This window comes from Micromys minutus (genome assembly GCF_963924665.1).
Source record: "Micromys minutus genome assembly, chromosome: 13".
Lineage (NCBI taxonomy): Eukaryota > Metazoa > Chordata > Mammalia > Rodentia > Muridae > Micromys > Micromys minutus.
The window spans coordinates 43,396,771-43,412,152 of record NC_137982.1 but is presented as its reverse complement, the minus strand read 5'-3'; the positions used below and the strand labels follow the sequence as shown (position 1 = coordinate 43,412,152).

General features: G+C 45.9%; 1 protein-coding gene across 1 annotated transcript in view; it reads right to left on the bottom strand.

The window, feature by feature from the left end:
* The window catches only part of MYO3B (myosin IIIB), a gene marked incomplete at both ends in the record, with an annotated part of 373,275 nt that overhangs the window by 294,413 nt on the left and 63,480 nt on the right, over positions 1-15,382 (bottom strand). Inside the window, one exon of the mRNA XM_080927936.1 lies at positions 1,315-1,460. Within this exon, the coding sequence (XP_080784062.1) occupies positions 1,315-1,460 (146 nt within the window). The remainder of the gene's footprint in view (positions 1-1,314; positions 1,461-15,382) is intronic.

Here is a 15,382-nt window from a genome sequence, read left to right as displayed (position 1 = left end):
ACACCTCTTTGGCTGCCTTGAGTTTATCAGCTTAGGTGATTTAAACATTTTTTTCATCTGTATGTGAATGCATACTTAAAAAAAAAAGGAAAGAATATACACAAAGAAATCTCTTATTGAAAGTGTATACATCTCATAAAACTCGCTACTATTTGGGAAACTATGTGGCTACAGGGAGCAATCACTGGGAACACAGAGAACCGCACAGAATCCTTGCAGGCTGGTTCCTCATCTCTGCACATGTCACAGCTCCCTCTTGCTGCCATCGGCTCCTGTGTCCTTAGGTCCCTTTGAATGCTCACCAGACTATTAATTAAAAAGACAGACGCTTCAGCCGCTCCCCTGATCACCGTCACCTGTTTTTGTGTTTTTGGAAAAGGCAAAAGGACCAGCCCAGATTGAGCAAGGCTGTGTTTGGAATGTTGGTTGTTGGTTTGCTCACATCTGGATTAGGTATAAAATGATAATATTATCCTGATCAACGCAGGAGAACTCCATCTGCATATAAATAGGCCTAATCAGAAATGCAAATTGCAATTTCCAGAAATGTGTAAAGGCTGCAGATAGCTGTGCTTTTCTGGGGATAAGGGAAGGTCAACATGTGTATTGTGACGTCAGTTCAATGGTCCAGAGTGTTCCTTTGAAAGAGCTGTTTAGAAAATACAAATTATCTATCAATCTGCACCCAGGCTGACTTGGGCTCCCCACCATTTGACCCGCCTAACATAGATCAGCTCAACTCCTGTCAAAGAACCACACTGCATGTGCAGACCCTGAGAACACAGAGAGTAGGCAATACACTTGCATCTAAATGGCCCCTGAGGCTTCTCTGAGAGGACTTTCCCACTGAGGGGGTGAAGAATAAGATGTATGGATAACGAGATACTTTTCAGATAGACCTCTCTGCTGATCTGAGTGAATACAACAATATGAATAGGGATTTTGTGGCTCCCCCAAATTTCCCCACTACTACAGTAAGTACACTTAAAAAGAAAACATCGGTGTTTAGACAGATTGTTTAGTCCTAAATCACATCTGTTTCTCTCATGCAGAGCACAAAAAATAGAACATTTCAGGAAAATTGTTCTGCTGGGAATTGGCAATTCTTGTCATTTCTCAGGGGTGTGATCTTGCAGAGACAGTCTCCTTGTGTCCCCCAAGCCCTGATTTCTTTTTTCTCATCTCTTTGAAAGGGAAACATATTTCACAATCAGGCTTTCTCAAATTTGGAAAGAAATTACATACCAACCAGCTTCCCTCCAAAACCGGTTCCACGAAGTACCCATGAGTCAAGAGCGCCACCTGGTGTCCTACCTTGGGATCTTAAAGAGCATTTTCACAGGATGCATTTCAAAGAGGGGAGGGTCTCCATCGCCCAGCTCAATGGCCGTGATACCCAAGGACCAGACGTCACAACGAGCGTCATAGGACGAGTCATACTGCTGCTCACAAGCAATGACCTATCAGACAAAAACAAGATACAACCCACGACGTCACTGCCAGCCCAGATGCCTCAAAACACCCCCTTTTAAAAAATTGTTGTTCCATCGACAATGGGAGCAATGAGATGTTTGTATGCTAGGCCTTGTCTGTGCTTAACTGATTCATCGGCTGGTGTGTTTGCATCCTTTCCCTTTCTTTTTGAACCGGGATCTGACGATATTACTGAGGCTGGTCTCAAATTCACAAGACAAGCCTTTGCGTGCCATTTCTTCCATCCTCAGGCGACAGTCATGCTGGGACTACAGATGGATTCATTTCCTTTTAAAAATATGTTAGCTCCACTCAGAAACCATGTATTGAGCCACCTCAGTACAAAGCATACTGTGAGGTCGTATATGGGGGAGGGGACACTCTGCCCTCATACTGCCTGGTTTTATTTCCCCCATTAAAGAAAAGACTTGGTATACATTCTGTACCTCCCTGCCTGCTGTTAAATTCAAACACAAAAAACAGTTGCTTTTAAGAATGGCTGCTATGGAGTCCTGGATCGTGTGACTCACTGAGCAAAGGGATGTTGGGAGACCCTATGGTTATGAAAAGTAGGAGCCGCCCCACCCTACAGTTTCCCTTTTACCAACAACATCAGACCCCTTTCCAAACAACCTCCACAGCAGTTGCCACTGCTTTTGCTAGCCTCACTGAGTGTGTGTGTAGTGGGGGGGGGGGGGTGAGAAACGGCTGCAGGCTTGTTGGGGAGTTGAACAGGAATTCTTGGAGGATCCTCTATGTCCTAAGTCTCACAGGGAAAAGCAGACCCTTGATTGTCACGGAAGACTGGGAGAAAGGAGCACGCAGAGGGTGAGGAGGGACCCAGCACTCCCTCTGATCTTGATTCTGCCTCCCAGAGCAGGCAGGGAGCCGACTGTGGTAGTTAAGCAGCACATTGTGTGAGCCTAGGCTGAGGAGGCTGAGGCTGAGGAGGCTGAGGAGGCTGAGGAGGCTGAGGCTGAGGAGGCTGAGGCTGAGGAGGCTGAGGAGGCTGAGGCTGAGGAGGCTGAGGAGGCTGAGGAGGCTGAGGAGGCTGAGGCTGAGGAGGCTGAGGAGGCTGAGGAGGCTGAGGCTGAGGAGGCTGAGGAGGCTGAGGAGGCTGAGGACGCTGAGGAGGCTGAGGAGGCTGAGGAGGCTGAGGAGGCTGCTCCCTCCTGCTGTCCTGTGGTCTCTGGCTTTTGCTCTGAATGAGACAACAACCACTTATTGGGAGCTGACAAGAGACGAGAGAGGCTTATATTCCAGCCGATCCCCTGGCTGCATGCTGAGGGCAGAGTTGAGAAAAGGGGACACACAGCCAGTTACAGTGCTATTGTGCCATCCAGAGAAACAACCAGAGTCTGAATGCAATTCTGAAGGTTGAACCGACCAGAATTCTGAGTGGGCTTTTAAGAAAAAAAAAAAAAAAAAAAAAAAAAAAAGACTTGCGGATAACTCTGAAGTGTTTGACTTGAGCATGTACCAGAGACCCGGGGTTAACAGACCTGGAAAGGAGAAGCAGGTTCAAGACTCCAAGGTGAAAGCTATCAAATCTCAGGGTCAGGGAAGTATTCAATGGGAGATATCAATTTTAACCCCTAACCCCCCCAATACCCTACTGGACATCCAGCCTAGAGAAATATAAGAAATATACTCTGGTCTGTATTCCCCACCCCCTAGTTCCGGTGCTACAAATGTGATCCCCAATGTAACAGCAATAGGAGCTGTGACTTGTGGGAGACGTCCAGTCCGGGGGCTTGACCCTCCTGAATGGATTCGTGTCAAGACAAGTCCGTAGAATGGCATTCTCGCCTTCCTCCATACGAGGAGAGTCGGAGACCCTCACAGAAGCCCAGAACCTTCATCTTCCCAGACCTTAAGACAGTGAAGGAATAAATTTCTGTTTCCTCTAGATTGCCCTGCCTTGGATATTTAGTACAAAGTAAATAAACAAAATAAATAATGTATGTTGTGCCAAGTGATGGTGGCTGGTGGTGCAAGCCTTTAATCTCAGCACTTAGGAGGCAGAGGTAGGTAAATCTGCTGAGTCTGAGGCCAGCCTGGTCTACATAGAGTTTCACGATAGCCAGGGCTACACAGAGAAACCTGTCTCAAAAGAAAAAAAACAATGTATGTTGCTTTGAGCCCCTGGATCTTTATAGTGCTAAAGCAGTGATAGAAAACTAATGTATCTTCTCTCCTCCACACTAGGTCATGTGAAATGTCCTGAGCCTTCTATCCCCAGCCTCAGCTATGGCTTTTGCTTCTTCTCCTCATCCTCCTCCTCCTCCCTCCACCACCATGGACCTGTACCACCGGCTGCCACCCCTCCATCAGAATAAATGTCCTCTCAAAGACTATTCTGTCGTGGGTTCAAAGAATTATTTTCAAAATAAAGTTCAGGTCATTCTGACTCTGGAACTGGAGGCTCCCTCAATGCCTCTAAGGACTTCACTTTCCTCACCTCAATCACACAGCAGCCTGCAGCATCTACAAGGACCCCCAGAGAAGCGCCTCAACACCTCCCAGAAATGACAGTTTTGAAAGTGCAAGAAAAACGTACTATTAGACCTATCAATCAGAAGACAGTTTGCCAGTTTACTAATGACACCGTAATGGGCCTGAGGGGGGAGGGGGGGGACTCTAGCCTCCCTCGAGCAGGGTCTGGGGCTAGTTGAAATATAAAATGGGCCTCTAATAGTTAAATGAGAAGCTACGACAATCATCAATGTCCTCAGTGTGCACTAGTGTGTCTGATAAGGGACTTGGGCTCCAAAATCTCAGGACACTAGAGAAAGATTATTAATGAAGGTGGAAGGAAATGTCTTGCACTAGTAGGCTTCAGCGTCCAGGAAGACATTTCAGTCCTCTCAGATAGAACACAAAAGCCAACCCCAAGAACACAGCCAAGTGTGGAACTGGTGACTGGCTGACAACTTCCCCAGCACTGTCATAAAATATTCAAAACTACTTTCAACTTCTCTTTCCAGACAGACGCTGACTTCATAAACAGAAATACACCTCTTGGCCAATTCTCCATTTTCCAGGACTCAACTCATCAGACACCAAAGAAACTCTTCTAAGGAAAAAAACAAAAGTATGCTGTTAAAATAATCCACACGTTGTTACTTTGTAGCCATGAGCCAGACAAGTTGCCGGGGCCCTGCAGAGAGAAAGGCAACCCAGTCGTTCAGTCTTCAGAAACAGCCCTGAGAGAAGGAAGGAGGCTGTTACCTTCTTTATAGCTGTTTACTCGACAAGGGGAAACAGCCCTTCTTGTGTCAGACCCCTGATGGATTTTAGAATCGCTCTAAGTATGCCTCCCACACCAAGGTCAGTGCGTCTACATCTATAAATCTAACACGAAACCATTGCTAGGAAGAGGGAAAAAATGCACCATGCTTCTTAGCTCAGCCTTCGCCTTGTCTTGGAATAAAGCCGAATTAAAACATGCTGGGACTGTTGGGTCTTTGATTCCCTTGCCGTGGGACCTCACAGAGGATTTCCGGACCGAATTTTTGTTAGGAAGCCCTGCTAGGCCAAGAGAGCAGTCATGGCAGGCCAGGCACCGCCTTGTGCCGGGTTGACCAACTTCTAGAAGTCCTACCGGAAGTGTAAGATCATCTCCCATCCCTCCGGATCACTCCACTGACCCACGAGGTGATGAGCTTGTCTGTTACCTCTCATAAAGACATGGTGTCTATGTGACAAATATGAGTGAGCGTGTGAGAGACTTCAAGGACTGAAGGAATTAGAGCTTCATTTCACCTGGAGATGAGGATGGACATCAATGAAGAGTAACACACTGGTCCTAGGTAACCAGAAGACTGTTTCATGTACAGGATTGATTACATCATTTTGCTAGCTCAAAGTGAGCCTCTGTCTACCCCTAACCAGGTGTAAGCTGTCACTGATTTCTTCAAGATTTTTCTCAATTTTTCTTCTTTGGTATGTAGATGGAGCCAAGGACACATGATTCTGTGTTCTACTCCTGAGTTATGTCCCCAGCATTGGGTTTGTTATTGCTATTGTTTTTTATTTCTGTGTATCTGTCTGGGCATGGGTTTGCATATGTGAGTACAGTGCCCTGGAACAAGAGTTAAAGGTAGTTGTGAGTTGCCCAAAGTGGGTGCTGGGAACTAAACCCAGGTCCTATGCAAGAGCAGCAACTGCCGTTAACCACTGAGTCATCTTTCCAACGACCCACTCTTGACTGTTTTCTGCTGTGTTTTGGTTTAGTGCCGGCTTCACTATACGGCCCAGGCTGCTATTGAACTCCTCATTCAGGAACTCCTTTGACTTATAAAATGATAGCCTTGAGAAAAAAAAAAAAAAAAAAAAAAAAAGACCATTTCTCCTGTCCCCTCCAGCCCCGACGTTCTTTAACTTCATGGCTTCTAAGTAAGTGACCTTGGGGTAGTACTTGAAAAGGAGGAGCTAGCATCCCAGTGCAGATTAGCTAGAGTACAGTGTAGCTTATTCTGGGCTAGGCACTTTCTTGATGGCTGGAACCTTGAAGGGCTTTTACCACTGATACTTTGTAGCAGGGCTTAAAGTCAAGGAAAGGAAGCCAGCAACTGTGCTAACACCTCCGCCAAGGAAGATGAACTTCAGCTAAAGAGCAGTTGTTTAGATGCTGGTTAATGGAGCATGTCCAGGTTCTTACCTCGAAATGCAAACTTAGGGCTCTTCTGGCTGGCACTTACGACTGGACTCTTGCTTATTTTAGAAAGAGAGGGAAACGAATGCCGGGATTACCAGCAGTATCTATGCCCTGGCAGCTTTAGTGCCCAGTACCGAGATCTATCCTTAGACAGAAGTGGCCTTGAGTTTCCCAGTTGTAATAAGCACTTTGGCCTCCAAAACTTTTCTTTCCAGGGGAGACTGAGAATAAGCAAGAACCTTCACAGTGGTTTAGGTCATGGAGAGGATTAGCTTTCCAGAGCTCAAAGACAGCTCTCTTCATTCTTCTTCATGGGAATCGGTGCCAGGTTGCAGACTCTTTAAGGTCCCCTAATCACGTCTTCCTACCCCCTTGGCAGATGAGTGTCCCCCCCCCCCCCCCGCCTTCGGGAACTTCCTGGTCACTGAGGCTTTCTTGACTTGATGCTACACTCACACAGGCTGCCTCCTCGTCCATCTCAGTGTGGGCAGTTGAGTTCTGTTAAAGACGGCTGGTGGTCTTTTCTGTTGCCAGCTTTGGGTTGGGGTCAGGGGGACATTCTTAGGTCCTGGAGATACGGGCCTCTGGTTAATAGAGGAAACTGTAGGACCAGCGGCTTCATGTTGGTTTTAGCACCCCTTTTACAGCATATTTAATTTCTTTCTTCTCCCACCCCCCAAACTGGGTGGCCCTTTTCTCAAGGGCCTCCTCCAAAGTACTGTCTGGGAAAATAGTGATTATCCCACCTTTTCTTTAGCACCGAGAGCCTATCAGTAATTAAGTCAGTTGTTGCTGCTGTATAGTTTTTATTTATTTGCTCCTTTGGCAGCTCTTGCATTTTGTTAACTGGCTATAAGGAAGCGTGAGTTAATTTTTATAATAAAAGCAGCAAGTTTTTCATTTGACCTTTGTCCCGTGAGCGCAGTTATTAAAAACATCTGCCTGTCTTTTCCTCTTGCAGAATATTCCCCAGGGTTCTTCATCAAGGAACCACCAGGTTAAAGGTGGTGCCCCAATCATAAAGATTCCCAAGAGAGTCATCAAAAAGAAATAGATTAATTCTCATCTGTTCCCATTTCTACGGTGGGCTCAAGGCTGGAAGAACTCACTTCCTCGGGCCCTCCAGGCCTTGTGCAAATGCCCCGTGGCTGCAGCTTCCTGTCAGTCCAGATAAAACAGTGGGGCTCACTGAAGAGGCCCCTCAAGAGGTAGGCAAGAGCTTCTTTTAGAAAGACCTGAGCTCTCAGAGCCCAAGGGAACAACAGTCCTTTTTATCACGAGGTGCTACTATCTTCAGAGAACACCTGGACCAGGCTAGCTGTCCAAAGGCAAGAAACAGTCCACACAGGCGCTCCAGAGTCCAGGAACCTGGATTTCTCCAGTAAGATATTGAGCTTAAACCCTTATCAAATCATATCAAGAGCCACTGGGCTAAAATACAAAATCTCTTCAATAATGCCTTCACGGAGTCAGCCTTATCCCGTGTCTTACTCCCCTAAAAACTTACCAAAGCTGAAATACAATATGTCTTCTTTCTATGTCATTTCTTCCCTAATATTTCTGATCGTCATTAACGATTTAATTAGGTTTGCTTTCTATAGTCTGATTTCTCACCTTGCTAGGATCAATCATGCGATTCAAAATTATAACCAGAGGTCGAGATTAAATTTTCATCCAAGTACACAGGCAAAACGCTGTTATCTCGAGAGCTAAATTCGGCTGAATAAGAGGCAAGGCAAATAGGCCTAAAGCTATTACTCCTTGGCTGACCTTGAGCCCCAAAGTACGGGCAACAGACTGGCAAATAAGATGGGCTGAGCAGCAGGGAGGTAAATAGGATGCTTCATTTTGCTTACACATCCATGCGGCACAATTGATAAAGGCTATCGATCATAAAGCCTTTTAAAATAGAGCGTCATCTCGGTAATCAGAAATTGCAGTGGTGAATAATCCAATGCTAAGCAGATTTTTTGTTTGGTTTTTTTTTTTTTTTTTTTTTTTTTTTTTTTTTTTTGTCAGTTTACCATACTAACATCTTAATGGCTACTTGCTGAGATGGTGAGCAAGTAGCTTTCTCCTCCCTAGAAAGAAATGTAACTCAGAGAGCAGATGTAGTAGAGGTTTTGGGAATTTTTGTGTGTCTGTTTGACTGATTGATTGGGTTTTAATGTGTGAAGCGGATGAGCTAGAATAAATTTCCTTGTTGTTCTTTCAAAAGCTCAAGAATGGGACCGAGTCTATATTTTATGCATTGAGAAATTGCTAGAAATAACTCAGACTGTTCTTTGGATTTCAGAACAGTCTATAATTTAAGTGTGATATTTGACTAGCCTTTTTCCAAAAGTGTAACACTCAGCTAAAGCCTTTAGAGAAATCAACCCAGGTCCATGTTTAACATACACACAGCAAGCTTATAGAATAACACCAGCTTCCCACAGGAAAGAGGAAAGAGGGTGGGGGATGGGACTCTTCAAGGACTGAGGTTAGTACACAACTGACATTTGCGCCTCTATTCTCTAAGGCCCTGGGAGTGTGTCCCCTCCTCTGCCTTCCTAGAATCCTGGTTGGCACCCATACTCCTCCACGACAGATGAACCAGCCTGACAGTCTGTGTCTGCCTCCTTGGGCTCCTCGGAACTGATCAGCCCAGAGGCCTAGTGCACTCCCTGCCCTCCTGACCTCTATGCAGATGGACACTGAAGGACCTTGGAAGCCATCGGAAGACCACACAGGTCTATAGTCAGTCGTTGCCTGACTTATCCAAAGCTGCACAGTTGGTTCAAACCCAATGCATGTGCAAAACTCCATGATTCCCAGTACCGTCTGAGTCAGGTACAGTCTGGGTGTCCTTATAACATGGAGAATGCTGGACCACCACCAATGAATGACCCCGCATTTTCTTTGAGTGGAAGTGAAAGCTACACCCCCTTTCCTCTGCCAGGTGTGGGCCCTCCTCCCAAGAACAAACCACAGAGGCTTCTCCAGCCTGGACCACTCCACAGCCTGTTATGTAAGTAAGTACCATTATCCAGAGAGATGAAACAGACTCAGAACAGTTAAGCAACCTGCCTAAGGTCACACAGCAGGCAGGTGGAATTGAAGCATGAGCCTACCAGAGGATGGTGAGAATAAAGCTTGCCTTTCCTCCTTCAAAATGCATTTGGAAATCAGGAAGAAAAGCAGATCGGAGGAAAGGGATGATGGTCCAGCCTGGGCATACTCCTGTCCAGTGCAGCGGCCTCTGGTTGGGTCCTCACCCAGGCGACTAGCATCATAGGCAATTCCAACGCCTTGGGAAATATCACACTTCCTAACAGAGAAAGGTATGGGAATGTCCAGGGATAGAGGGCAGCCTTAGTCATCCTGCCCCTACCCACTTGCAAGGTTCTGCTGGAGTTCTTTCTAACTCTGCCTCCTTCTGTGGCTTTCCTCTAATAGCTCAGTGGCCGCTCAGAAAGGAAGCAATGGTAGAGTTCAGCTATATGATTTTCCTTCCGCCTATAGAGCGTGGGATCCCAAGACAGAAGTTGGGACCCCGGGCTCAGGAACGTTGTCTGATTCCCCTCAGCACATGCCCTCTGCTCCATTAGGGGTTGGAGGGAGGCAGAGGGGAGTGTACATATGCTTTGACCCTCCCCACCTCCCCACAGAGGGGTTGGAGGATAGCTGGAAAGTTCCAAATGCTAACTGGAGGCAGTTGCTTTGACACTTCCTACTCAGTGGGGTGGGGAGATCAGAGGCGACCTCCCTTACACTCACGTTCTCCGCACATCTGGATCTGAAGCTTTCAGATGGGGTCCTATACTTAGAGTCACCAAGGAGGGTGGTGACATCTTAGTGACATCTCAGCACCGCCTATAGGGCGCTTCCCGCCTCCACACTGACACATGACTCAATTTCTCCACCCAGCTCCAGCTGAGGCGGGGAACGATCCCTGAAGCCCAGGGGATGGTATGTCTGGCCCCAGCCATCAACCTTGGAATGTTCATGTCACCCGCCCAAGCCACTTCTGAGAGCAAAAGGACAGAGAGATTTCTGCTCTGTTTCCCAAACAGGAAGGGAGGGAATAAATGCCAGGGAAACCAGGAAACAGCAAAGGCAATGGAACCTCAACAATGAGCCCACTGTGAGAGAACCAGAAGTCTTGAAGCCGTCCTCTGGGGTTTCCTGAGTTCTCAAAAGCCTTAATTTCTAACGGTGATTATATCAGCAAATGGGGTCCTCAAGGACCACAGGCTGTGTGTGTGTGTGTGTGTGTGTGTGTGTGTGTGTGTGTGTGTGTGTGTATGTGTGTGTGTGTGTGTGTGTGTGTGTTTTCACACTGTGTGGTCACAGGGCCTTGTGCATGCTTGGAAAGTGCCACAGATTTCAAAGAAGTTCAAGTGACACAGACTTAGACAGACAGACCACCGATATCACTTTCCCTTAGCAAGACTTTGGTGAGGCTCCACCCCCATCATCCAAGGATCGTAAAAGCCGTGGGCTATAAAGGCAGAGAGGAACTTTCCCTGCTAATACCTGCAAGTGTGCTCTGTGATAGGAAAAGAACACTGGAGGCAGAGGCCACCCATGCCGGTCTCTGCTCATGTGAGCACAAGGGGCTTGTTGTCGTTTGTTTGTTTGTTTTAGTTTTTCAAGACAGGGTTTCTTTGTGTTGCCCTGATTGTCCTAGAACTCTCTCTGCAGACCAGGCTGACCTTGAACTCGGAGATCCGGAGATCCACCTGCCTCTGCCTCCTGAGTGCTGAAACTAAAGGTGTATGCCACCACGTGTGGCTGTTTGGTATTTAACTCATAAAGGGCAGAAACTCACATGCTGAAGAGACAAAGCTCAAGATGAAGCTGGAACACTCAGTGCCTGGCGAGTCAGCCCCTCATGGACCACATCTTCTCCGTGAGTCCTCACAGGGCAACACCGTTCTGAAGCCATTCCTACAGCAGCTACGCCCCCCGCCCCCACCCGTCTTCCACCCCACCCCCACACTCCACTATGCTATTTTATTTTGTCTTTGTAGGCGGTTTCTTTTCCCTCCTCATTTTACCTTTCCTGAAATTAATTTATTCCTCATATATTGTATCCTGACTGCAGTTCCCCCTCCCTCCTCTCCCTGCAGAAATGGGCAGGCCTTCTGGAGATATCAACCAAACAGGGCATATCACATTTCAATAAGATTAGGTCCCTCCTCTCATATTCAGGCTGGATGAAGCAACCCAGTAGGAAGGAGGAGGACAAGGATCCCAAATGCAGGAAAAAGCATCAGAAACAGCCCCCACTCCCCCTGTTAGGAGTCCCACAAAAACCCTGAGCTACACAGCTGTAACATCATTTTTCTTTTTCTCTTCTTCCATTTTTCTGGTCAAAAATATTCAGTAAGTTCTGGGCTGAGATGCATTAATGAATTAGTGTTGCTCAAGTATGAGGGGCTAAGTTTGGATCCCTGGCACCCAAGTTTCATATAGTGGGAAGTGCCTGTAATCACCGCACCAGGGGCTGAACAGGCCCTGGGGTTAAAGCCTTCGGGAACAGCTGAAACAGTCACCCAGGTTCACTGAAAAACCTGTTGCAGAAAACTAAGAGGAAGAGAGATAAAAGAAGATTGATGTCTGTTCCCTACACATGAGTACATACACACACACACACACACACACAAGAACATTCGTACATGCACACACACCCAAGCACCCATATACACACACTAGCACACATATACACACAAGCACATACACACATACACACAAGCACATTCACACACAAGCACACATATATACACACAAGCACACTTATACACATACAAGCACATTCACACACATACAAGCACATGCACACACATGTACACACATAAGCATATGCACTCACATGTACACACACAAGCACATGCACATAAGCACATACACACAAGCACATGCAGACACACAAGTACACATATACACACACAAGCACATGCACACACACAAGCACACATATATACACACACAAGCACATGCACACATACTCACACGAATACACTCACATACACACATGTACATTCACATTAATCTTCAACAACTTTTCTGACATCAGTGGTAACATGAAAAGGCGTCCAGTTCTGACCCTAATATATATATTCTTAACTTTTTTATCCAAACAAAAGCCATATTTAAAACACAAAACAGAGCAACCATTGTTTTTGAAACAGAGATAGCAGAACTCAGATCAAAATTTTTTATTCTCTTAAAGTACTTCATTTCTCCAGATTCTTCTTTTGGGTTGAATTACTAGTTTTTAGTGATGTGTTGGAATATTACGTTTTCTTCAACACACTAAAGTGAGCGTTATCAATACCAAAACAATGCCTCTTTCTTACATCTGAGCCTGGTAAGTTGGAGCCACGTGTCATAAAGAAGAGGCATTCGGTGCCATATTGTCCTGGTAGATACCACAAGGAGGTATTTCTGCTACTTGCTGTATGAATCTAGAATGCAATAAGAAGTAGCCACTAGCCAAGGACACTGGCCACACACACAGTGCCTCTGCTAAAGGACTAATGTCACCTCTGGGAGAGCCTCTGTAACCAGTGTATGTGGTGTCAGGGATGAAAGTCAGAGCCTTGTGTGTGCTAAGTGAGCGAGCCCTCTGGGCTGTGGCCCCAGCCCTGCATCTGTTTCTTTGCCTAATCCCCGGAACCCACATAAAGGCAGGAGGAGAGAACTGACTGCAAAAGTTGTCCTCTGGTTGCTACACGTGCACTGTGACATATGCACCCTACACACAACAACAACAACGACAATGATACAAAAATCATTGAAGTTCCCCCAAGGGAAGTCTCTTTGGATAATTGTTGCATTCACGAGTTATGTTATAAGCCTTGATGGATAAACTCTTTATTTAGAAAGTTACTTTCTCTATTGCGCATTTTAGGTTGACATCAAGAAGGGTACTTCTTAATGAAAATATTAGTCAATGGTACTCATTTTATTGAGAGCACCAATACAATTAAACAATTTCTTTTTCTCTTTTAGGACTTATTTATTTTTAGGTGCATTGGTGTTTTGCCTAAATGTATGTCTGTATGAGAACATCTGATCCTCTAGAACTAGAGTCACAGACAGTTGTGAGATGCCATGTGGGTGCTGGGAATCGAACCCAGGTCCTCTGGAAGAGCATCCAGTGCTCTTTACTACAAGCCATCTCTCCAGCCACAACAATTTCTGTAGAGTTAAGGAGGAGGACTTTAGGGACTGGGGTGGCTCTGGTAATAAAGAGCTTGTCATGAAAATGTGAAAGTCTGAATTCAAATCCCAGTACCCAGCACATGAGAAAGCTGGTAAGGTGGCATGTGCCTGTAACCTCAAAGCTAAGAGAGTGGAAACAGGCGCATCCTTGGACCTCACCAACCAGACAATCTATCCAAATTGATGCACTCTGGGCTCAGTGAGAGACTGTCTCAAAAACTAAGGTAGACAAACAACTGAGGAAGACCCTCACCCAACTTCAAACTTTGAGCTCCACATGTATGCAGATACATATGCACATACACATACACATGCACACACATGCACACACATGTGCACACACATGTGCACACACACATGCACACATACAGATATATGTGATGATGCTGAAGAATTTTGAACTAAATATCTCAGCTCCAATTCTTACTGCCCAAGGACAAAGAATGGTTACTTCCTGTGACGTATTTATCTCACCAGCAAGGAACATTAGGGTAGAAACAACCCCCACCTTCCTTGGTGGGTCTCCAGGATCCTAAATCAAATAATACACATAAAAAGCACTCAGTGCCTTATATGTAGCATGAAGCACTTGTTTGGGAACCAAACTCACTAGCAGGAGCTTATGGAATATAAATGGTAACCATGGCAAAAATCTTTCAGAATTGTAATGTTTTGCAGCTTTTTCAGCCCTTCAGCAGAAAATATCTCATTTGTCATTTCTATTCCTGGCAAGGCCAAAGGAAATAGCATTGTCGTATCATTTAGCTAGGAATGGCATAATTAATGAAGTCAAGAGTGGTTGCAAAATGCTATTTCTGCATTGGTGTGAGATGGTTGTTATGGCAACGGTTCCTGTCAAGGACCCTGGGCAGGGCAGAGAGCTTCGTCACAGCACATCTGTTTCTCCACTCTGCTGATTAGCTCTTGTTTGCAACAACAAGCAGATGGAAGCAAAAATCGGAGATTTTTTTTTTTCAGAAAAGAAGCAAATGTTTATTTTATCCATGAGTCTGTTTTCTGATACAGAGACCGGGTGCTAGCTGCTTTGGAAGGATGCCAAATACCAGGTCCTGGCTACCCGGGATGCTTCTCAATGGATAGCATTGCAGGTGGCATCCTTTTAAATGACGTGTCTCACACTCCAACTTCAGAGCATCCTTCTGCCATACTTCTGTGTCTTGTTGGATGTATTTCGCTTACCAGGAATGCATCTCCCACATGCAGCATCTCCTATGAACTCCCTTAAGACCAAGCAAGCATGAGATTTCCATGCCTTGATCATCTATAAAAGGATTTGCACTCATACTGTCTGGCAGTATCTAGTAAGTGCCTAGCAGTACAATAGAGGTAGCCTCTAAGGACACTGGCCACACACAGTGCCTCTGCTGAAGGACTGATGTCACCTCTGGGATAGCCCCTGTAACCAGTGTGTGTCGCGCCAGCGATGAATGTCACCTCAGCACTTACTAGATAAGCAGACTGAGGCATGGCATCTCCTTCCCACCCTTCTCCAAGCTTCGCTTTTCCCAGCGGTGAGATGGAAAAATGACATCCATCATTGAGAATGAACTAAAAGTACATAATAAAGAGGCTCCTATCAGAGTCACAGTGTGAGAGTCAGTCTCAGTGAGGGAAGGTTTCCTTCCTCCTGGACTCGTGCTTAGCAAGCTCCATGTCCCAGAAATTCAACACTCAGCAGGCATGTGGCAGCGGCCACAGAAGGAAGATCTGCCTGTGCTGGCTGAGGCTCCCGCCTTACCAAGGCGTTGCCCCTGTAGTTGGTTAAGGGACTAGGGATGTCCTGGGCAGAGGCACGGTGTCTCTGTGGCTAAGGAAAACTCAAGAGCTCTGGGTAGCAAGCAAGTAGCACTCAGAATGGAAATGTGTTAATATTTAATAACTGCACACACCAGCTAAGCATGAGGTATCACTTCAGCACAGTCTACAGATAAGCTCAATGAAAACATTAATGATAATGTGCATTCCTTTTCCCAGACTGATGTCATTTCTAATAAAACACACACAGGCACATGCACA